Raw genomic sequence first — 22535 nt, forward strand, 5'->3', positions numbered from 1 at the left:
GTTAGGCTGCGGGGCGGAAGTGGTGCTAGGGGTTGCTTGGAGCCGAGATCCCGAGTGAGGAGGAGGCGGGACAGGTCCGGGCTGCGCCCCGCAGGGGGCGGTGAGATGGGCCGCCCGCCCGACGAGTCTCGGCCGGGGCTGTCCTTGTCTCTCGCGCGCTCCAGGCCGGCTCCCAGCACCTGAGCCCGCCGCGTCCGGGCCGGGGGTGGGTGCAGGCCGGGAGGCGCCGAGCCCCGCTCCGCTCGCTGCCGGGACCATGCCGTGCACCTGCGGCAATTGGCGGAGGTGGATCCGGCCGCTGGTCGTTGTTCTCTACGTTGTGGGGCTGCTGGTGGCGGTTCCCTTGTGTGTGTGGGAGCTGCAGAAACTGGAGGTAAGCGGCCCTCGCTGCCTGCCTCCCTCCCCCCGGAGAACCGAGGGGCCGGGGTGTGCGTGTGCGGGGCCTGGCTGGGCCGGGCGAGAGTGGCAGCACCGCGGCATGGCTCCGGGCAAGACATAAACAAGGCTGTAGCCGTAGCGTGGGCTCGTCTGGTCTGCGTACACGCCGATGGGCTTCCCCGTTTGGTAGGCTGGCATCAGCATGAGCGCTAGGCTTTGAAAACAAAATTAACGTTCACATCTTCAGCTGCCACGAGTAAAAGTCCTGTCGCTTTCCTGTCCAAAGGGGCACACGCTGAGCGTCTTGGCAACAGGTCTCCTATTTCAGTCTTACATTTGTTCCAGTGACAAATCTAATGTCTTGTTCAAAACAATCATCTTGAGGCTCATTTCCTCTTATTTACTCCTTGTAGTTAAACCTAATGTTGCCTTCATAAATATAAAATCTTATTTATAAACCCTGTCTGTAGACTTATAGTTTGAGTGATGTCATAAAAAGATAGTGACATCAGAAAAGTTAATTGAAAGTTCTCAATGTAAAGCCCATTAACTATGAAGTCCAGCTCTCTTAGAAGTCTGAAATTTCTCTGCGTGGTGCTAGTATCAACTTACTTGAAAGGACACAGACTCAAAATCTAAGTAAAAAAAAAAACTAAAGTTACTCCTTTCTCTTGAGGCTATGCCAATTTTTGTGGCTTTAAAGATAACAAAAACAGTAGCGAATGAATGGAAACTGAAAACTCTGTGTATTCAAGTGCTGATAAAAGCACAAAATAAACAATGGAAAAAAAGATTTTTGTTCCCCTTCAGGATCAATATTCTTAATTATTTTAACAATTGTGGGTTAAACATTCAGGCATAAGTGATTACGTTGACTGTTTCCCTTTAAAAGTGATGTCATGTGCCAGTCAAGCATGGATGGGAGTCTGTCGGTGCAACATGCTTAACAAGTTTCAAAGCTTTTATACTAGTTTAATAGTCTAATCAAACAAATTATTTAAAAAAACTTTTTTAACAAAACATATATTGTATATATGTATAAAAATAAAAACCATTAATTTAAACTAGAAATGCACTTTAATAAAGACTGATTTCTGTTGAAGCCAAAGCGGGGGGCAACCTGCTGGGAGCTTGTGGGCCAGCCAGGCTCCCAGCTGGGAGTTGCCAGCAGGGCTGGGAGACCAGGGCTTCTCCCCTCTCCGTTCCCTGCCAGGAGCTGAGGGAAGCCACCCTGGGCTTCTTACCTCTGGGGAGTGGGGTCCAGCTGCACCGGCTTCTTGGCCCCTCTACCCTGCTCCCTCTTTCTGAAATTGACAAGGCTGTTCAACTCCCAGCTGAGGATGGGCACTGGGGCTTCTGCCTTGGCTCCCAGCTGGGAGCTGGGTCCAAAGGTGTTGGGGCTGCTTGTTCCCAGCTAGGAGCCGGGGTTGGGGTGCCACCAGGGCTTCTTGCCCCCAACTCTGAGCTGGGAGTGGGGTCCATTCTCACTCCCAGCCCTGAGCAGGGTTCAGCTGGGCTCCAGCTGCCCAGCTTCCTTGTCAATTTCACAGCTCCTGCAGTGAAATTGACAAGAGAACCAACAGCTGATATAAAGGGAGGCAGTCTACACAGACACTGTGTCCTCCTAACTACAGGGACATAAGCCTTATGCCTCTCATGGAGGTGGAGTTATGCTGGTGTAGTCCAGTACTTATATTGGTGGGAGGAAGGCTGTAATGTAGACACTGACATATGTCTTATGTTGACCTAACTGTAGTTTAAACCAGTGCTACTCAAAGTGGTGGTCCGTGGACCGGTGCCAGTCCGCGAGCCATCGGCTGCCGGTCTGCGCGCACGTTGGAAAAAAAATTGCTGGTTCCCCACATCAGATAGCTTGAGAAGCACTGGTTTAGACCATTGCTAAGTGAGTAAGAGACAGGTAATCTCCATTTTTTCCTCCACTTTCACTACCTGCTGTTTATGCTGTGTGTGTGAGAGAAAATAACTTCTCATAATTTCTACCTTATTTCAACCTTATCTGTTTTCCAGATCATCAAATGCTTTCTTCTCTATTTATCTTGTTTATAAGTGTTCCTAACTATCAGAATTCATTCTGAAGTGTGAGTTCTCACTAGTCAGACAGCTGTGTTCCTTCTTAGATTATAACTCAAATTTCCTTGTTCTACCCAAGCTCTGAGAGCAAGTTGCATTTCAGTATTCCTTTTTGCATTTTAAATTTGACCATTCTGTGTTCACACGTAAAAGCTTCTCTCAGAAATGTTATCTTCCTCTCTATATATTCCTGGGACTGCATTGTCTCATCCCACCATGCTCCTTAAGCACACCTCACCTTGCTTGACTTAAGCTTCAGCTTTATACCGTTGCATTGGACAGTAACTTCAAACCTTTAACACCTGCTAACTAACCCTGCACAACCTTTATGGTACTGAGGCTCTTCTATTCAATATATATACATCCTGTGGCTGTTGTTATTGAAACAATAATTAGATGTGTGTGCACTAAAATTTTAGCATTGAGCTTAGAGTGACCACCTGATTTAAAGTTTTCTTCAATCTCACAGGCAATGTTAAAAGTGCTTTTCTAAAAGCATTCTCAAAAGTTACCACTTGGCCATACTAAGCTTGTTTGGTTTAATGGTGGTTTTGGCTTTTAGTTTTATTGAATCCCTTTGACTCAGTTTAATGATCTAGTAAAGCTCAACTGCATTAGTGTATGGAAGTGATTTTCAACTTGTGGTCCAGGGCCCCCTATGTCTAAGGTTTCCAAAGAAGTCTGCACCTCCATTTGAAATTTTTTAGGGGTCTGCAAATGAAAAAAGTTGAAAACCAGTAGTGTGTAGAAACCTAGTGGTATGAAGTGAAGTTGCATCCACAAAGTCTATGACTCTGATGCCCCCATCTTAATCTATATTTATCAAACTATACTCATTAATTAAGTATGGTTGTTAAATTACATTAAAGATTTGGAGGGTTGTCTACCTCAGTTGACTACTGTGCTCTTTTAATTGATTCCTTAAAGTGACATGTCATAAATGAAATAGAATAATATTGTTATTTAGTTGTAGTTCTTTGTTGAACATACACTTGCTTTGTGGTATTGTTTCCTCAAATTTTCAATGAATTTTTATGCTAATTTTTATTTTTTGATAGTTTTTTAATTTATTTTTGTTAAATATTTTTATATAATCAACATGTATCATTAATTTTCCTTTTACATTGTGTAATACATCTACTTTCTCTGATAGTTTCAACCATATTTCCCATATTCATTTTAATTTCCTTCCATTATTAATTTTATTAACAACTTTAATTTATTATAAAGTTAAGTTTATTTTGGTTGGTTGGCATCCCCTACTGTATGAGAAGAAGAACTAAAGGAAACTTAATGTGGGATCACTCCCTGGATTAGTCTCATAACTGAACAACTATCAATATTTCTATCTTTGGTTTTGTTTCTCCCATTTATCAATGTTGATGCTCTGATTTTATTTTAGTAATTCTTATTTCCTGATGCTCAACACTTTTAAACACTTAAACACACCAGTTTCACTCTCTCGGATGTTTGCGGAATTCCCGCTCTTAACACTTTATTTTATATGTTCAGTGCGTAATCCTGCTGTATCATGTAAGAGGCTACTCCCATTTAAAAAAACCCATACTTCAAAAACTGCTTAAAATGGTAGCGATACAGGTACAGTAAATAACATTACATTTTTTCTATTTATGCTGTTCTTCCTTCCCTCCCTTCTAAGGTTGGAATTCATACCAAGGCATGGTTTATTGCTGGAATTTTTCTACTGATGACTATACCAATTTCTCTCTGGGATATATTGCAACACTTAGTTCATTATACTCAACCTGAATTACAGAAACCAATAATAAGGTAACACTTTACATATTCTTTGCTGCTAATACTACATTTCATTCCTGGTGATGAAAATACTTGCAGTAATCTCAGATGTTCTTTTGTCATCAATACAGGATTCTATGGATGGTCCCGATTTACAGTTTAGACAGTGTAAGTGTATTCTTTCTAGTCTCTAGTTTGGAGTCACTGAACTAGTGTATTTTGCTTGCTCTGGGGAAAATGGAAACCAGTGTAACACTAATGCTAATGTGAAATCATGGCTATAAACCTGACAGTTCTTCAAATGGCCTCTGCACGTTCCTACTCGTGGAGTGTGCCAGCAATGCAGTCTGGTGGTGGAACCTTCTTCTAGCAGTGACTGCTGGAGCACTCTCATGTACCCTCCTAGCCTTCCCCTCACCGTTCCTGAACTTTCTGAGGGCAAGGTTGTAAAAGGGGAATGGTGCTGTGTCCTCGGTTCCTTTCAACTGCAGTACCAGACGGTCCAGGAACCTCTCCAGCCTCGTCAGAGATGCTGTGCCTTAGTTATATTTATTAATAAGTCAGGATTCATAATTTTTGGTAGGATTTTTGTTTTTTATTTATAAAGGTATTTCTTTTAAGCTTTATTAGTTTGTGCACCTTGATATGAGTTCACAGATCCAAAAGAGAGAAGGCCTGGATTCAAGAGGGGTGTTTCTTGTCATGCTGTATTCCCCAATTTGAACACCCATATGAGGTGTCTGGCATGTTTGGAGGAAAAATAGTACCTTTTGCAGCATGCAATCTACAGCACCTTCACTCCAAGAGCTCACAAAGAGTGCTAAATTGGGCCCCAAATCTTGCTGGTTTAGGAGGCTCTAGCAGTTTAACCTGGTTCCAGATACTCAGAATTTGTGAATACTATAAGGTTTTCCTTGGCTCCTTTCACCTTGGAGAATAAAAAGAGCAGCCTAAGATCCCACTGAAAGTACTGTTCTCCATTCCTGGAGTGAAAACAAAACCATCAGTACCAAAGGATCCTAAGCCATCCAATCATGGTATTGGACACAGCAGAATCCTACATGTCAGCCTCTGTTAGCAGAGCCAGTCTTCATGAGTGCACTCCTTTGGTTCCCAATAAGTATATTGCACAATACACCGTTTTGTTAGCAGAGCCAAGCAACATTCCAAATCCCTTTCAGATACTACAGGGTCACAATAGCTATTCTAGATCCATCCTGGTAGTACATCGTGTTGCAGTCAAAGAACTTAATTCTTCCATTTCTTAATCTCTCTTCAAGAGAGGAACGTGGAATGACCAAGCAAAGGAGCTAGCTGGCCAAGGGGGGAGGGAACAGCAATAGAGGCTAGCAGGGACATTCTGAGAAGAGGAATAGCATGAAAAGGAGGTGGTAGAGGAAAATTACTGTAGATTTTTGCCTTGTATAAAATCACAAATATGATATTCTTCTGTGAGGACTGTGTTCTTGTCAAGTTTCTTCAGTGTTTTCGATGCACAAAAAATTTAGACGTGGGGGTTTTTTGAATGAGAAGTTGTCTCTTCCCCCTCTTTAACTGAAGGGGATTTTGCTCAGACTTCTACAAAAAATTTGCCTTTGGCTAGAGACCAAGTTTAGAAAACTTCAGTCCAAACATGAATATTTTAGATAGGTTCTGCCTTCCTGCTCTTTGCAGATATAAGCTAATGGAAGTTATTAGTTATTTAAACAAATACTGTTGTTATAGCTCACGTTGTTACGTGACTTGTCTGCTACAAATATGTCTCAGCTGTGTAAAAGGTAGTATCTTTTTAGAAATGTGACTACCATATTTTAAAACTTATACCCACATTATGGATGGTCTAACTGAAGCACAGAGGCTGGCAGCCAAGTGGGTGGCAAAACTGGGGGGAAAAAAACCCAAATAAGTTCATAAGTATGGCTCCCTCTAAGATATAGTTGCATAATTTCTGGTCTAATTCTCTGTCTTTGGTTGCTTATACATTTCTGAAACTTTGTCTTGGAGTCTATCTGAAAGTAAGATTTCTTACTTACTTACATTAAACAAAAATCTTTAATGTGGAGTTATGGGGTTTCTGTGTGAAACATGCTTTTTACATTAAAAACTTGCAACTTTTTAAAGAGCTTCATCCCTGAAACAGGGGAGTAGACAGTTGAAATTTTCATGGAAATAGCTATCACTGCAAAGTGCTTGGGTACATTAGGGGAAATTGTTTTTGTTTTTGAAAGAGCTGTGAACCTCTGAAGGCTGAACTTTGTTCATATATTAAAAAATGCTACTGGTCTATAGAACTTCCTAAAACAGTGAAGTAGGCTACACTAGAATGCATACATACAGCTTCTAAGTCCTCTAGTACTGTAGAACAATTGGGACTTTTCCAAATGTTTGGGGGAATGTCATGCCTGGCAAAAGGGAGCCTGCTACTGCTTACTGTTGGGCAATGAGAAAAAGAATGGGAATCGGGATGTCACAAGTTCTGTTTCAGACTCTCACTGGTTGGCCTTAATTCTCTGCACTTCATAATCTATTTTAGCTCTTTTGAAAAAGAAGGATGCTTTTGTGATTAAATCGCTGGACTGGGACTCAGATCTGGGTTCAGTTCAATGTTCTAACTCTTCCCCTGTGTGACCTTAGGCAAGCTACTTGATCTGTCCCTCGGTTTCCCATATGTAAAATGGCGATAATGCTATTTCTCACAAAGCCCATGGGAGAATAAATCCATATTGTGGGGCTCTCAGACCAGGTGTCCACTAGACAGGAAATTCTAAGCTCTGACCGAGGTGTTAGGCAACAACGGTAGGGCTCCAGTATTGTCTAGCCAATTAGTGGCAGTTTGTAGAATGGAAAACTGCAACTCTCTCCCTTGTATAATACACAGTTTTCAATTACTTTGGCATACTGTTGTTTATATAATTTTCTGCAACCTTAAATACCTATGCATAGCATATGGTAGTGTCTTTGGGTATGCCAGGGATACTGTCCATAAAAGTAATTTATATGAAAAGTATTCAGTCTATACTTGGATTCATTTGTTTTATTTGAATGCAACTTTTTAATGTCTCCATGTTTTCTTATAGTGGATAGCTTTGAAATATCCCAACATTGCAATATATGTGGATACCTGTAGAGAATGCTATGAAGCATACGTCATCTACAATTTTATGGTATTCCTTTCAAATTATTTAACCAACCGGTATCCAAATCTGGTATTAATCATAGAAGCCAAAGATCAGCAGAGACATCTACCTCCCCTTTGTTGTTGTCCATCATGGGCTATGGGAGAGTAAGTATATTATAGTATCTTTATATTAATAATATCTTGAATGTTTAATGCTGTGTACTTTGATACAGAAGATACTGTTGCTCATATTTAGTACTATAGTTGATGCTACCTGGCTAAGTCAATTATAAAGTGCACACAGTACAGAGGGTTTGGTTTACCACTTCTGAGCTGGTTGTGGAAAGTCTTTTCAATTAGCTGTAAAAATTACAGAATTAGATGTTTTTAGATGATAAACTAATTAACTTATATGATACTGAAAGAGACTTCCTTATTTTCCAAAAATAGGTATGAAAGCAACATTCATCATGGAGAACAGGTGCTTCTCTTGAATTTGCCTCTTTTTGGGGCACACTATTTTCCAGCAGTACCCTAGAGCAGGGGCCAAATCCTGTTACTGTAGACTTACTCATGCAGTGTAGCTCCATTGACTTCACTTCAACAACTAATGTGAGTAAGATGAGCAGGATTTGGCCCACTAACTGATCATGTTTCTAGTTGCTTCATCTGATGAATAATATGCCCTCCTTCTCCTGTTTGATATTTTGATAAGCTGGAATATCATGAGTTTTTCAGAATGACCTTGTTTTATGACTAAGCAAATGTTTTGATACGTTAGCGAATGTATCCTAAAACACATCGGGAATAGAACTCTATTGTGCTGTGTAATAGGTTTTTTGTGACTGATGGAAAGGAAGCATTAAATATTTCTTTCTATATGTCAGTGTGTTGTTTTACCCTACAGAACAATCTGCCTGTCTATATTCCATAGTGCAGTGGTTCTCAACCAGGGGTACATGTACTCCTGGGGATAATCAGAAGTCTTCCGGGGGTACACCAACACATCTAGATATTTGCCTAGTTTTACAACAGTGTACATAAAAAGCACTAGAGAAGTCAATACAAACCAAAATTTCATAGACAATGAATTGTTTATACTGATTTGTTTACGGTACATGAAATGTAAGACCAGTATTTATATTCCAATTGATTTATTTTATTTTAAATTATTTACATTATTTTATTTTAATTATATGGTAAAAATGAGAAAGTAAGCAATTTTTTCAGTAATAGTGAGCTGTGACACTTTTTTGTATTTTTATGTCTGATTTTACAAGTTTTTAAGTGAGGTAAAACTTGGGGTACACAAGACAAATCAGACTCCTGAAAGGGGTACAGTAGTCTGGAAAGGTTGAGAGGTACCACCATTGTGTAATGTATAATGGCATCACAGAGACATGGTGGGATAAATCTCATGACTGGAATATTGGTGTAGAGAGGTATAACTTTTTCAGAAAAGACAGGCAGGGTAAAATGGAAGGAGGTGTTGGATTATACATCAAAGATATATACATTTGTTCTGAGATCCAGAGGGAGGTGGGAGGCAGACCCGTTGAGAGTCTCTGGATAAAGATAAAAGGGGCTAAAAAATAGGGTGACATCATGGTACAGGTCTACTATAGATCACCAAGTCAGGAAGAGGAGGTGATGAGGCATTTCTAGAACAAATAACAGAAATATCCAAAACATTAGGACCTGATAGTAATGGGGGACTCTAACTACCCAGACATCCACTGAAAAAGTAATAGGGCAAAATGGAAAATTTTTAATAACGTAAATTTTTGGAACGTAATCGGGACAATTTTTTGTTCCAGAAAGTGGCGGAGGTAACTAGGGGGACAGCCATTTTAGACTGGATTCTGGCACAATAGGGAAGAATTGGTAGCAAATCTGAAGGTGGGAAACAATTTGAGTGAAAGTGATTGTGAAAACTCGGAGAACTGAGAGATAAGGGAAGAAAATCTATGGGAAAAGTTGTTCAGGAGACTTGGCAGTTCTAGAAGGAGACAGTATTAAAGGCAAAATTGCAAATTATCCTGATGCGAAGGAAACATAGGAATACCAGTAAGAGGCCAATATGGCTCCATTAGGACCTGAAAAATCCAAAAGGAATCCTAAAAGAAGTGGAAATCAGGACAGATTGCTAAGGAGGAGTACAAAAGTATAGCACAATCATGTCAGTACAAAATGAGGCTAAGACCCAAAAAGTAAGGGACGTAAAAGGCAATAAAAGACCTTTAAATTCATTAGGAGTAAGAGAAACACAAAGGAAAGTGTTGGTCCTCTGCTTAGCAGGGAAGGAGAGCTAATAACTGACGGCATGAAGACAGCTAAGGTGTTTAATGCCTCTTGCTTCAGTCCTCACTAAAAAGGTTAATTGGTGACCACTCAGCACAATTAATTTTAATGACAAGGGGGAAGGAATACGAGTCAAAATAGAGAAAGAACAGGTGAAAGAATATTTAGGTAAGTTAGAATATATTCAGGTCGGCTGGGCCTGATGAAATTCATCTGATGGTACTTTAAGGAAATAGCTGAAGCAATCTCAGAACCTGTAGCAATTAACTTTGAGAGTTATTTGAGGATGAGTGAGGTCCCAAAAGACTAGAGAGAGGAAAACATAGTACCTGTCTTCACCTAGGGAATCCTAGACAAGTCAGTCTAACTACGATATCTGGAAAGATACTGGACCAAATTATTAATCACTTTGTAAACACTTAGAAGATAATAGTGTTATAAGAAGTAGCCAGCATGGATTTGTCAAGAACAAATCATGCCAAAGCAACCTAATTTCCTTCTTTAAGGGGGTTACTGGCCGAGTGGATGGGGGAAAAGTAGTAGTTGTAATTTATCTTCATTTTTAGAAAGACTTTTAACACAGTCCCACATGGTATTCTCATAAGCAAACTATGGGAATGTGGTCTAGATGAAATTACTCTTAAGGTGAGTGTATAGCTGGTACAAAGACCATACTCAAAGAGTAGCTGTCAATGGTTTGCTGTCAAACTGGGCATTTCTAGAACAAATTTAGTGGGATCCCACAGGGGTCAGTCCTGGGTCTGGTACTAGTCAATATTTTCATTAATGACTGGGATAGTGGACTGGAGAGTAAGTTTATAAAATTTGCAGATGACACCAAGCTGGGAGGGTTGCCCAGCCCTTTGGAGGACAGGATGAGAATTCAAAATAATTTCAGACCAATTGGAGAATTAGTCTGAAATCAACAAGATGAAATTCAGTAAAGAGAAGTGCAAAGTACTTCACTTCAGAAGGAAAAATTCAGGTGCACATCTACAGAAGAGAAGATAAGTGGCTATGTGCTAGTACAGCTGAAAAGGCTATATGGGTTACAGTGGATCACAAGTTGAATGATTAAGAAATCATTGAAAAAGACTCATATTATTCTGGGCTGCAGGAAGCAGTTTAAAAGGTAGGAGAGGTAATTGTTCCACTACACTGGGCACTAGTGAGGGCTCAGCTGGAATACTCTGTCGAGATCTGGGGAACAAACTTCAGGAAAGATGTGGACAAATTGGAGAGAGTCCAGAGGAGAGCAACAAAAATGATAAAAGGGTTAGAAAACTTGACCTATAAGGAAAGGAGTATGGTTAGTTTTGAGAAAAGACGACTGGGGGTGGGGAGAGGCGCCTGATAAGTTCTGAAATATGTTATAAAGATGATGATGATCAGTTGTTCTCTGTGTCCATTGAAGGTATGACAAGAAGCGATGGGCTTAGTCTGGAGCAAGAGAGATGCAGGTTAGATATTAGGAAAAACTAGTTAAGCTCTGATATAGATAAGGGAGCTTGTGGAATCCCCATCATTGGAAGTTTTTTAAAAACTGGTTGGACAAACACCTGTCAGGGATGGTCTAGGTTTACTTGGGCCTGTTACCGTGCAGGGGGCTGGTCTGGATGATATCTCAATGTCCTTTCCAGCCCCTACATTTCCATGATTCTCTGAATTGTTGCATGATGGCTGTATGATATTTGAGCTAAATACTGAAACATTCTGGAAGTAGATTAGGTTGAAGTAAAATTTTAATTTAGTGAACACACTAAGGTAAGGAATTTTCATAAATTGATTTTTCTTACGTTTCTTAAGTGATGAATTCTGTGTTTGTTTGCAGAGTTTTATTATTTAGATGTAAACTAGGCGTGCTGCAATACACTGTTGTCAGACCACTTACCACCATTATTGCTCTGTAAGTATGCCCATAAAGAATTTATGTTGTCTTTAGGATATAATCTTTGAGCTACACTGGAGAAGACTTTTTACACAGTTGGTTTTTATATTTGAATTGATGGAATCTAAAAGCATAACTTTTTTGTTTTGCTCTGTTGTAAGTGGAGCTGAAGCTGACTTAACTATATCAACCTGTGACTTCTTTGTGACCCCTGCTCACCATTTCCTGAGCTTTGGTAATGAGTATTTAACTTCTGATTCAGAAAGAAGAAACATATAAAATCTCCCATAAAAACGCTGAATTGAAAAGTCTTAGAGGATGGGCAGGCTTCCCCTTGCTTTTTTGAAAAATGAGTATTTCTCAATCAGATTACATGTTAGTCACTGAAGGTGGGTTAAACTATGCATGCAAGCAATTTGACTGTGTGCCCTCTTGGAGAACTGAAATAATTTTAAATCCTAAATTTAGTCATAACAGAATGATGTCACCTGTAAAAACTGAGTTAACTTGAATTACTGTGTATAATAACTTGAAATACTGTAATTGCTATTAGTGTTGCGTAATTTCCAAATATCTGTGTCCTTTGTGAATTGTAGCATAGCAGAGACCTTATTTAAACCAGCTGTATGTGTGTGGACAGATAAAGGGTGTCAATGTCAGGTTTCACATGGTAACAAATAGGAACTCTTTCTATATGATTATATCCATTTAGTGGTAATGGAATTTCAGTTCAGGCCTCCTGTAATAGGTCTCAAAAGAATTTACTGTGGACCAGAGGTAGATATGAAATATATATTGTTGAGACAGTGGCCAGGTGAAAAGCCAAGCTCCACCAATTTGCTGTGTGACGGGTTGGATCACAGAAACCCCCTTGAGAACTGCCAACTGATGTGGCAAGACTACTTCTGCCCCTGCTTTCCCTGCCAGCTTGGGACTCCAGCACCCTGTCTTGTTGAGCCAGACATGCCAGTCTACTCCAGCACAGACCCAGGGTCTGAATCACGTGCCCTAAAGCTGCAGGCTTAATTGAAAGCAACTTAAGAACTGTTCCTGTCTTTAACACTCAGATGCCCAATTCCCAGTGGGGTCCAAACCCCAAATAAATCTGTGTTTACCCTGTATAAAGCTTATACAGAGTAAACACATAAATTGTTCGCCCTCTATAACGCTGATAGAGAGAGATGCACAGCTTCCCCCTGCTCCCGGTATTAATACGTACTCTGGGTTAATTAATAAGTAAAAAGTGATTTTATTAAATACAGAAAGTAGGATTTAAGTGGTTCCAAGTAATAGCAGACAGAACAAAGTGAATTACCAAGCAAAATAAAATAGAACATGCAAGTCTATGTCTAAGAAAACTGACTACAGATAAAAACCTCACCCAGTAAGCTTCCTTTTACAGATTAGTCTCCTAGTCTGGGTCCAGCAATCACTCACACCCCCTGTAGTTACTGTCCTTTGTTCCAGTTGTTTTCAGGTATCCTTGGGGGTTGAGAGGCTCTCTTTAGCCAGCTGAAGACAAAATGGAGGGGTCTCCCACAGACTTAAATAGACTCTCTCTTGTGGGTGGAGACCCCCTCCTCTCTCCTATGCAAAGTCCAGCTACAAGATGGAGTTTTGGAGTCATATGGGCAAGTCGCATGACTCAGAACTTACAGGTAGTAGCCATGGCTCACATGCTAGCTTGAAAGTCCTCATGTCATGTAGACTTCTTATGTGGATTTGAGCCTCCCAAGATCCATTGTCCCTTAAGTGCTTCTTAATTGGGCACTTAATTTGCACATTCCTTTCTCAAGAAGCTGACCAAATGCTTTACAAAGGCTACTTAAAAATCAAGGCAGTACACAGCCAATATTCCTTCAAAAATGATACTTGCATACAAACAGGATGAATAGAGTCAGTAGATCATAACCTTTACAGAGATATGTTACGTGGCATATGCAGCATAAAACATTCCAGCTATGTCATATATACATTCATAAGCATATTTCCATAAAGGCTTATGCGGGGCACCGTCATATGCTGCTCCGAGGAAAAAGGAGAATGTTGGGATTTTCTTTTTGCTGTTGTTCTTGGATCTTGGTGAGGGAGCTTGGGAAGCCTCAGTCTTTTCAATGTCTTTTACCAATTTAGCTGCTCTTATGCTTGGCAAAAATATGAGCAGCATCAGACAACTCTTCTTCAGTTTAAAGTTGGTTCATATTTGAAAGGTTACCTTCACAACCATAATGGCTAGAAGTTTAATTTCTTTAAATGGAAACAAATTCTGCCAGAAAATTGCTGCCTTCAGCTCCTGTTGCTCACCAGAAAAAACTTGAATGAGTGTTGTTTTTTTTCCAGATCCGAAGGTGCAGTTCCTTTTCCATTCTAGAAGTACAACTGTAAACTTTGCTGTGTTATGTAAATTTTTGGAAGTTGTAATTTCTTCCGTTCTTGTATAGGCTCTCAGCACTGGTATTAGTGAACGTAGGTTTTACATTCTGACAGCTGATCAATGGGATACCAGTTTAGCAGCACTTTTAGAAAAGAGGCTCACTTGTATAATGGTTAATACCAAACTTTCTTCCAGAATCTGTGAGTTGGTTGGTGTATATGATGAAGGAAACTTTAGCTTCAAAAATGCCTGGACTTACTTGGTTATTCTTAACAACATGTCACAACTGGTGAGTACCAAGAATGTCTCTTTTTGGTGTTTTAAAATTACAATTTTAAAATATTGTCAGTATCACCTGAAACTTTTGTTCTGATTCAAGATATTAATAGTAATTATTAAAGTCTTCTCAAAACCATACCTACTAAATCCCCTCTACATGCATAATGGAAGGAAAAAAGTCATTCTCTAGTATTTGATTTCTTCATTATTAAACACTTCTGTAGAAAATATACAAAATATGCCTTTGTGGTTAGGTGGAGAGAGAACTAAAAGGCTTAGTGTTTTAGTAAGGTAATATATAGCCTATCACCTCTAGGTCACTGGTTCAAGTCCAGTCTGTCCGTAGTCACTGCAAGTCGTGCAACTTTTTTCTCCTTGCAGTTTAAGTTAAATAATTAAAACTCATTCCAGTTTTGGGTGAACATCGTAAAAAACTGCCACATTTGGCATTAATTTACAGCCTTGTTGGCGCTCTCAGCAGAGTCCAACATCTGAATGGGTGTGGCATTGTATCCATGTATCAGTAGAGATGGTCTATCCATGTTAGATTTGTACTGGTGATGAAACACCATGAGGTTTGCATGGCAGCTTCCCGTGCTTTATCTTATTCTTTGGATAGAAGACTTTACTCTTTAGGACTGTCAATATGACACATTTCTTAAACAAATTCTAAGAAGTGTAGTCTTTAAAATGATAAGCAAAGCAGAAGTTCTTAAATCCCCAAAAGAAAAACTCTAATCTGTTTAGCTTTTTTCTTGCATTGTAAAGAAACATATTTTACATAATAAAAACAGTTGCTTTAAAATAACTGCTTGCAAAAGTAAACATAATGATTTAAAAACTGTAAAAAGGTAAGAATTTTTCTTTTCCTCTAGTTTGCGATGTATTGCCTTGTGCTGTTTTATAAAGTACTGCGTGAAGAGCTAAACCCAATCCAGCCTGTTGGCAAGTTTCTTTGTGTGAAGATGGTAGTTTTTGTTTCCTTCTGGTAAGTAAATATTTAATAAGTATTGCTTGTTCCAGAGCTTATTGCAGTAGAACTGAAAATGTTCAGGTCACTGATGTCAGCCAAGACAGTCAGGGATGTAACCTTATGCTCTAGGTGCTCCTAAACCTCTGATTGCCAGAAACTAGGACTGGGCAACAGGGGATGCATCGCTCGATAATTGCCCTGTTCTGCTCATTCCCTCCAAAGCACCTGGCACTAGCCAGTGTTGGAAGGCAGGATACTGGGCTAGATGGACCATTGGTCTGACCCAGTTTGGCCGTTCTTATGTTTAAACCATAAAAATCTACCATTGTTGAAATTCAAAGTTATCTTTTAAATTAGTCTAAAGACTTAACTAGCAAGCATGTTTAAAAGAAATACTGAGTATCTAGGCAAACTTTGTATTGTGGGAGACTAAGATTTGTTACTTTTTATTCACTTACAAAACTAGAATTTTGTATTCAAAGCCTTACGCATGACTCTGTATGCTAGTCAGCAGATCAGTATGAATGCTAGGTCACATAAGGTTAACAAATAACTTGCTCTATTTCTATTATGAGAGGCAGTGTGCTCTAGTGCAGAGGCACTGAATCTGGGACTCTGGGAAGCTTGGGGTTTTTGTCCAGACTCTTCCACTGTTCTTTGGTGTGATCCCATGTGAAAGTGTACTACTTTGTGCCTGTTTCCGCTGTTCTTTGTCTCATCTGTTTAGATCGTAAGCTTCTTAGGACAGGGACTATTTTGAAATGTTTGTACAGTATCTAGTATAATGGGGCCTTTAGGTGCTACTATAATATAAATAATCTTTATAGGCAAGCTGTACTTATTGCACTGCTGGTGAAAATTGGTGTTATTTCTGAAAAACGCACCTGGGAATGGCAAAGTGTGGAAGCCGTGGCCACAGGCCTACAGGTAAGTACAAACAGCTGTTGTTTACAGGGAACTGGTAGAGGGGTGAAGAGAGCATTTCCAAATGAAAGTTACAAACAGGATTGCATGTTCATAGAAACTCATGTTTCCAATGAGAGAGACGAGGTTGCTGCTGCTACTACCAGATAGTATTATGAGTAAGGCTAAGATTTTGTCACGGATATTTTTAGTAAAAGTCACGGACAGGTCACGGGCAGCGTTCCCTTGAATTTTTCCCACCCATGTGCGGAATGAATTTTGTTACGTGCACCAATATGGAGTTGATGTGTGACACATCACTGTCATATTGGCGCACTTAACAAAATTAATGGAGTGGGGGTGGTCTCAGGGCTGGGGCAGAGGGCTGGGGTACAAGGGTGTCAGGGGTCCGGCTTAGGGTGTGGGCTCTGGGGTGGGACCAGTGATGAGGGGCTCAGGGCTGGGGCAGAGGGTTGGGGTGCGGGCTCTGGGGTGAGGCCGGGGATGAAGGGTTTGGGATGCAGGAGGGTGCTCCTGGGCTATGGCAGGGAGAGAGGACTGTCCCAAGCTCTGTCCCCCTGCAGCAGCACCTGGGCTTAGGGGGAGAGAGAGCTCTCCCTGCTGCGGCAGCTTGGGAGCTGGGGCTGCAGGATAAGTGCCCTTCCCCCGGCCCCCACAGATCTGGGCTGGGGCTGGATTCGGGGAGGGGTGCCCCGTGACAGGTCCAGGCCAGGCCACCCTGGCCACGGCAGGGTTCAAGTCCGGGGAAGAGGCGCCCTTCCCACCACCGCAGTGGGTCCTCAGGTGGGTTCCCTGAGCGCCTGCGTGGTACTAAATAGGCTGTGGCGTGGCCATGCAGCTTACAGGGAACTTAGGTCGTGGGCAAAAAGGAAAAATTCATGGACGCCATGACCTGTCTGTGACTTTCACTAAAAAATCTCTCTCACAAAATGGGGATCTGTGGGTCCCCATACTGCCTGAAGTGGGCAGCTGCACAGGGGCTAGGAGCTGCCTGCAGCAGCTGGAGGCTGCAGGGTACCCCTGCTGCCCACAGCTGCGGGGCCCCGCAGCGGCTGGGAACTGAGGGGTTCCCCTCTGCTGTCCCCAGCGCCTGGCGCTCTGGGAGTACCCCACAGCTCCCTGGCCCCATAGGCGGCAGGAGACTCTGCAGCTTCCAACCACTGCAGGCTGAAGTCATGGAGGTTGCTGGAAGTCATGGATTCCGTGACATCCATGACCTCCGTGACTAAATCGTACCCTTAAATATGAGTAAGCAATGCAAGTCATCCTGAATGAGTGCTGAAGAATGTTACACTCAGCACCTTGTCACATGTCATGTGTATTATAGATATATATATTTTACTTAAATAGTCCCAACTGAGATTTTTTGCACATAAAATACATACATTTTTGAATACTTCATCATAAGATATTCATTGCTGAGTGTCCACTTCCAGCAAGTCAGGATACGGGATTGAATGCCACAAAATGCCAAATTGGAATAGGCTGTAGTAAGCCTGGTTGCCAAAGCAATCTGCCAGACTCACGTGGGCTCTTGAAATGCTGCTGGTTCACAAGGAGCAGCTATCGGTGCCCGAAGTATCAGTCTTCCAGAGCTGAGGGAGTTCCCGCCAGTCTTGCACTGGAAATAGAGATCTAGGAATGCATATTTTGTCATGCTGATGTTCTTTCAGGACTAGATCTGAATAAGTGTCTCTCCTTATTACAGGATTTTATTATCTGTGTGGAAATGTTCTTTGCTGCTATTGCTCATCATTACAGTTTTTCCTATAAACCTTATGTCCAAGAAGCTGAAGAAGGATCATGCTTCGATTCCTTTCTTGCAATGTGGGATATTTCTGATATTAGGGCAGATATATCTGAACAGGTTCGAAATGTTGGTAAGTACTGGGCTGATGTATCAATTTTATAAAATATTTATCTTAGGGTTTTGTATTGCTACCTATCAGTGCAATATCTGAACAACTTCTACATGAATTTGATAGCAATTGAAGGCTTTAGTAGAGTTTTTGGCACTTCTTCCTTGTTGGGATAAAAATTCGGATGGGGTAGGGTTTGTGTGTTTTATTTTGGTTTTTATACTTTGTTTCAGGGTAAATGTTGATTTGAGGGGATGGGAGATAAGGATATGAATATTTAGTGGCATGTTTTAGTTCTGATTCACTGAAGTGATTGTTTTTTCTACTATGGAGTAAGCCTCCCATCTTCAGTGTCTGATATATTAAGACAAAGACCAGTTTCATACAGCACACTTACTATTTTGTACTAAATATCTATAAAGCACCTAGCACACTGTTTGAGCTATAAAAATAATAAATAATACTTTTTAATTTGGCACAACTTTAGGAAGGACAGTTTTGGGCCAACCAAGGAAAATATTTTTTGCTGAGGATCATGAACAAAACGAACATACAAGTTTACTGTCTTCATCTACTCAAGACCCAATTTCTGATGCTGCTTCTATGCCATCTTCACCCATGAGTGGCCACTACCAGGGGTTTGGACACACTGTGACACCTCTGACTACTCCTACAACAACCACAATATCTGATGGCATCTATAACACTATAGTTGCAGAAGAACATGAGGATTACCTTGTTCCAGGGCATGGTACATCTGAGAAGCCTTTGGATAAAAGTTAAACCCATCTCCACTTGAGTGTGCTAAAGAATCCATTCTGTGCTTTCCTGCCACATTGTTTCATGATGATGTATTCCATTGCTCTTGAAGGGGCTGTTAATAGCTGGACAAACTGCAGCATGTCTCACAAACAGGAACAAAGTAAGTGATTGGAATCTCAGTTTTGAATACTGAATTTGTTTAAAAGTCTATAATGGATTTGAATATATAGTGTATCAGTTGAATATAAAACATGTACGCAGTTTTAAATTTCCAGCACAGATTTTAAGAATCCATTTCTTAAGAGGGTTAAAGTATTTAGAAAGCTATATAGTACCTAGCATAAAAAGGGCAGTGTCATACTGAGATTAAACTGGTGTCTCTTAACACAGAAGATATATCTGTAAACAAATACTCTATTGCTCTTCAAATGTTTGGGATATAGGTAGAACTGCTAACTGGGGGACTTGATTTCAGGAATGTAATTTAAGCAACTGAATTGTGGAGACTTCTTATGTTAAGCTTACCTCTCCAATGAGGTGGTGAACAAATACATTTGTGGGTAGTGTGTGGCAGGAGTACTGACTTCTTCACCTTCCTCTATACAACACAATTGAAACTCCTTAATTAAGATACTGTCTCCCATTACAGAGCACCAATGTCTCTGGGCATCAGCCAAAGCATCCTTTTAAAAACTAAGTTCTCCGTACAGGCCAAAGTAGTAAGAGACTGAGCCCAGAACTGCAAATTGCCATCCTTAGCATGGCAGCACTGAGTTGCTGGGCTGCCTCCTTGAGAGGTATGGTCTGAGCACAGGACTGTGAGCCAGAAATGTATTTTAATCACAAATCTAGGCAAGTAATTTACATTTTGTCACCATTTTCTCTGTCTTTAAAATGGGAATAACACCTACTTAACATGCATACTGGTAAGAATAATTACAGTTTGCAAAGTGTCAAACAGGAAAAGCATTTCATAAGTTGAAGGAGAAACTGACTTCTGTACTTAGAACTGCAGTAAACTTACACCTTTCTCTTAAAAATCTTAAACATGTCAAAGTAGGATATTTCCCAACAAAAGGTGTCTAGTTGTCTGTCTATAGATTGTTTGTCAGTATACTGTCATTTTATGCCTCTGCTTTAGCTTAGGTTCAAATTCAGTAGCAAATTTGCCTCCTTACTGGGAGGAAAAGTAAGATATTCACTAAGGAGGAATCAAGTAGCTAGTGTAATACGGAAGACACTAACGTTACAGACTTCAGATCAAGAATAAAGGCATTTATATCAGAGTTCTAAGGATTTTTTTTGCAAATCGGACAAAACCAGGGTTGTTGTTTTCTATCCGAACATCACACTTGCATTTGCATTGCATGCTTGCAATTTGGCATTTATATAGAGAAATAAAACTGGAGCAGCGTAGATGCTTTTTAAAGTGGTATCTGCAACATTCCACCAAAAATTACTCGTAACTTAACTTTTTTTCCAGCATTGATACCCTTTACAGAACAGATTTTTAATTGTAACTTCTTACTCTTACAGCGAATTCATCTTAAAAGTGCTTTTTGCAGTACTAGTGTTATGTAAATATTTTGCCTTATTCACTAGGCTGCATATTTTATAGCCGAAGTGGAGTATGTACTTAATGTATTTGATGTTAGAAAAGAGAGCAAATCACACTTTCAATATGCCGATTCATTGCCTTCATTGTAAATAAGCAAATAAAGATTTTATTTAAACGTGTTCATTGTCTGTTGTATTTATTTCTGTAATCTAGTTAAGAAGTCTTGGATGTATGTGTGGGAGAAGATACCTCCCTCTTTCAAAAAAAGATGTCTTAAATACAACTAATCCAAACACTTGTTCAAAGCATTTTCAGCATCTTGGGCCTGGCAGTGGAAAAAAGGAATTTTGGCAATAAGATTTCACCTAAATTGAGTTAGTAAACAGAATACCAACCTGCTTATGTACTTTAATTTTGTCCATAAACACCTCACAGGAACATTTTGACATTAAAACCATATTCAAAAAAGAATACATTCACAGATCCTTTAGCTTCCTCCCATTATGTATCCAAGATGAAAGAACGAGTGCTACAGATCAAAGATTCACTCCCCACAGTTCTAAACCTCATCTTTCTCTGCTTAATGGCCTGAGAAAATAGATGGGATTTGTAATCTATCCTAAGTGTTAACCAGTTCAGATTGTTTGGCAGAGAGGAGCGTATTCCAGAAGTGCATGCCTCTCCAAGGGATACCCTTCCAGCAGCCCCCTTCCCTATCCATTGTGGACTCCAGCTCAAGTGCTTCTGGCAGTTTTGAGATGACTAGTATAGGTGATAGAAGAAAGTTGACCTTTTGGAAGATACAATTGCAAGGGCCAGGCCAGACAGATTGTAGGAAAGGCAATTTTGGTCTGTTCATATTTTACTTCACACAAATGTATAGATTATGCAAGGTGCAAAGCAGTGGAGAATCAAGATTTCTGAATTTAACTTCCTGTTTATTTCATTCGTGGGAAGCTGAGAGTGACCTAGGTTTCTCCTTTGTATTTTCCCTGAATTATCACCTTGCTTTTTTCCCTCGTTGAATATTTTCTGCCCTGGGTTCTAATATATATTATATTCTGGATAGCCATCTGTCTTGGATGATTTAGACACAACAAATCCTGTATCTTTGGCAGGAGATTAGACTAAATGACCCTTGCGGTCCCTTCTAACTCTGTCTCTCTATGATTCTATGTTGTTAAATATTTCAGTACCACCCTTGTTTGTTGTCTTGAAAACAATTGCTACAGTAAATTTGATAGCTGCTCTAGAATGTGTGTCACCTGGACTAGCTGGGTTTTTCCCCAACAATTCCTTTACTGTACTACAGACTAAGTAAATGTCCCAGTCTGCTAAATTGCTGTGCTCCAGTCCCAAGATGTTTAAAAGCTATTGATAAATTAGATTGGATTATAATCTGGAATTTCCTTTCTTTATAGGTTTCAGAGTAACAGCCGTGTTAGTCTGTATTCGCAAAAAGAAAAGGAGTACTTGTGGCACCTTAGAGACTAACCAGCATCTGATGAAGTGAGCTGTAGCTCACAAAAGCTTATGCTCAAATAAATTGGTTAGTTTCTAAGGTGCCACAAGTACTCCTTTTCTTTCTTTATAGATTGTTCACTGTCCTACTTTTTCTGGAAGACAGATTCACAAGATTTAACATCAGCTATTTTAAGTCATTCATTTCATCCTCTGATTTATTAAAGGCCACACATTCTTCTTAGTACTTCTTCTTAAACCTCCATTCTGACTATTGTTAACTCATTTTGCTGTCTATCTCTTTGCTGAAAATTAAAGATATGATTGTAACTATTGCTTCCTGTTCATGTTTCTCAGAGGATTTTCTTTCAGCATCAGGTGTTGTAGTTTCACAGAGAAGCACTCAACTTCCTGACTTCTTCCATTTTATTTTTTCAGAAAAACTAACACTTCCTCCAGTTTCTTAATATGCTGAATTCAAGTAGCTCATGGTCACACCCTCCAACCTTCCTCCTTTTCCTAATCAGATCCTTTATACTCATTTTTATAAAAAAAATAAAGAACAGATGATATGGAGTCTCTACTTCTGGATCAGAAAGCTGTCTTCAGTGTAAAATGAGGAACCTCTTTCATGCCTGTTGAGTTGTATTGGTCACTGTTTGTTAAGGATTATTAAAATCCTCCTTGAGCAGAGTATTCAGTGACTTAGTCTCTGAGGTTTTGGCTCAGTAACTTTTGTTTCTTACTCGTCTCCCTCTAAGAAGTTGAGATCTATTTAAGGCTATAAAAAAAAGAAAAAAATTAAGGCAGT

The 22535-nt window shown here is 40.1% G+C and overlaps 1 protein-coding gene across 1 annotated transcript; it reads left to right on the plus strand.

Annotated features, from left to right (window-relative positions):
• The first annotated feature begins 4 nt into the window (after nt 1–4).
• Nucleotides 5–20442, plus strand: TMEM184C (transmembrane protein 184C). Its single transcript, XM_084627424.1, has 10 exons — nt 5–373; nt 4130–4260; nt 4359–4395; nt 7305–7510; nt 11478–11552; nt 14104–14197; nt 15063–15175; nt 15988–16087; nt 17793–17964; nt 18431–20442. The coding sequence occupies exons 1-10, from the start codon at nt 257–259 to the stop codon at nt 18724–18726; spliced, it is 1341 nt and encodes a 446-aa protein (XP_084483550.1). The 5' UTR covers nt 5–256; the 3' UTR covers nt 18727–20442.
• The last annotated feature ends 2093 nt before the right edge of the window (nt 20443–22535 follow it).

This window comes from Lepidochelys olivacea (genome assembly GCF_965140295.1).
Source record: "Lepidochelys olivacea isolate rLepOli2 genome assembly, chromosome: 4".
Taxonomy (NCBI): Eukaryota; Metazoa; Chordata; order Testudines; family Cheloniidae; genus Lepidochelys; species Lepidochelys olivacea.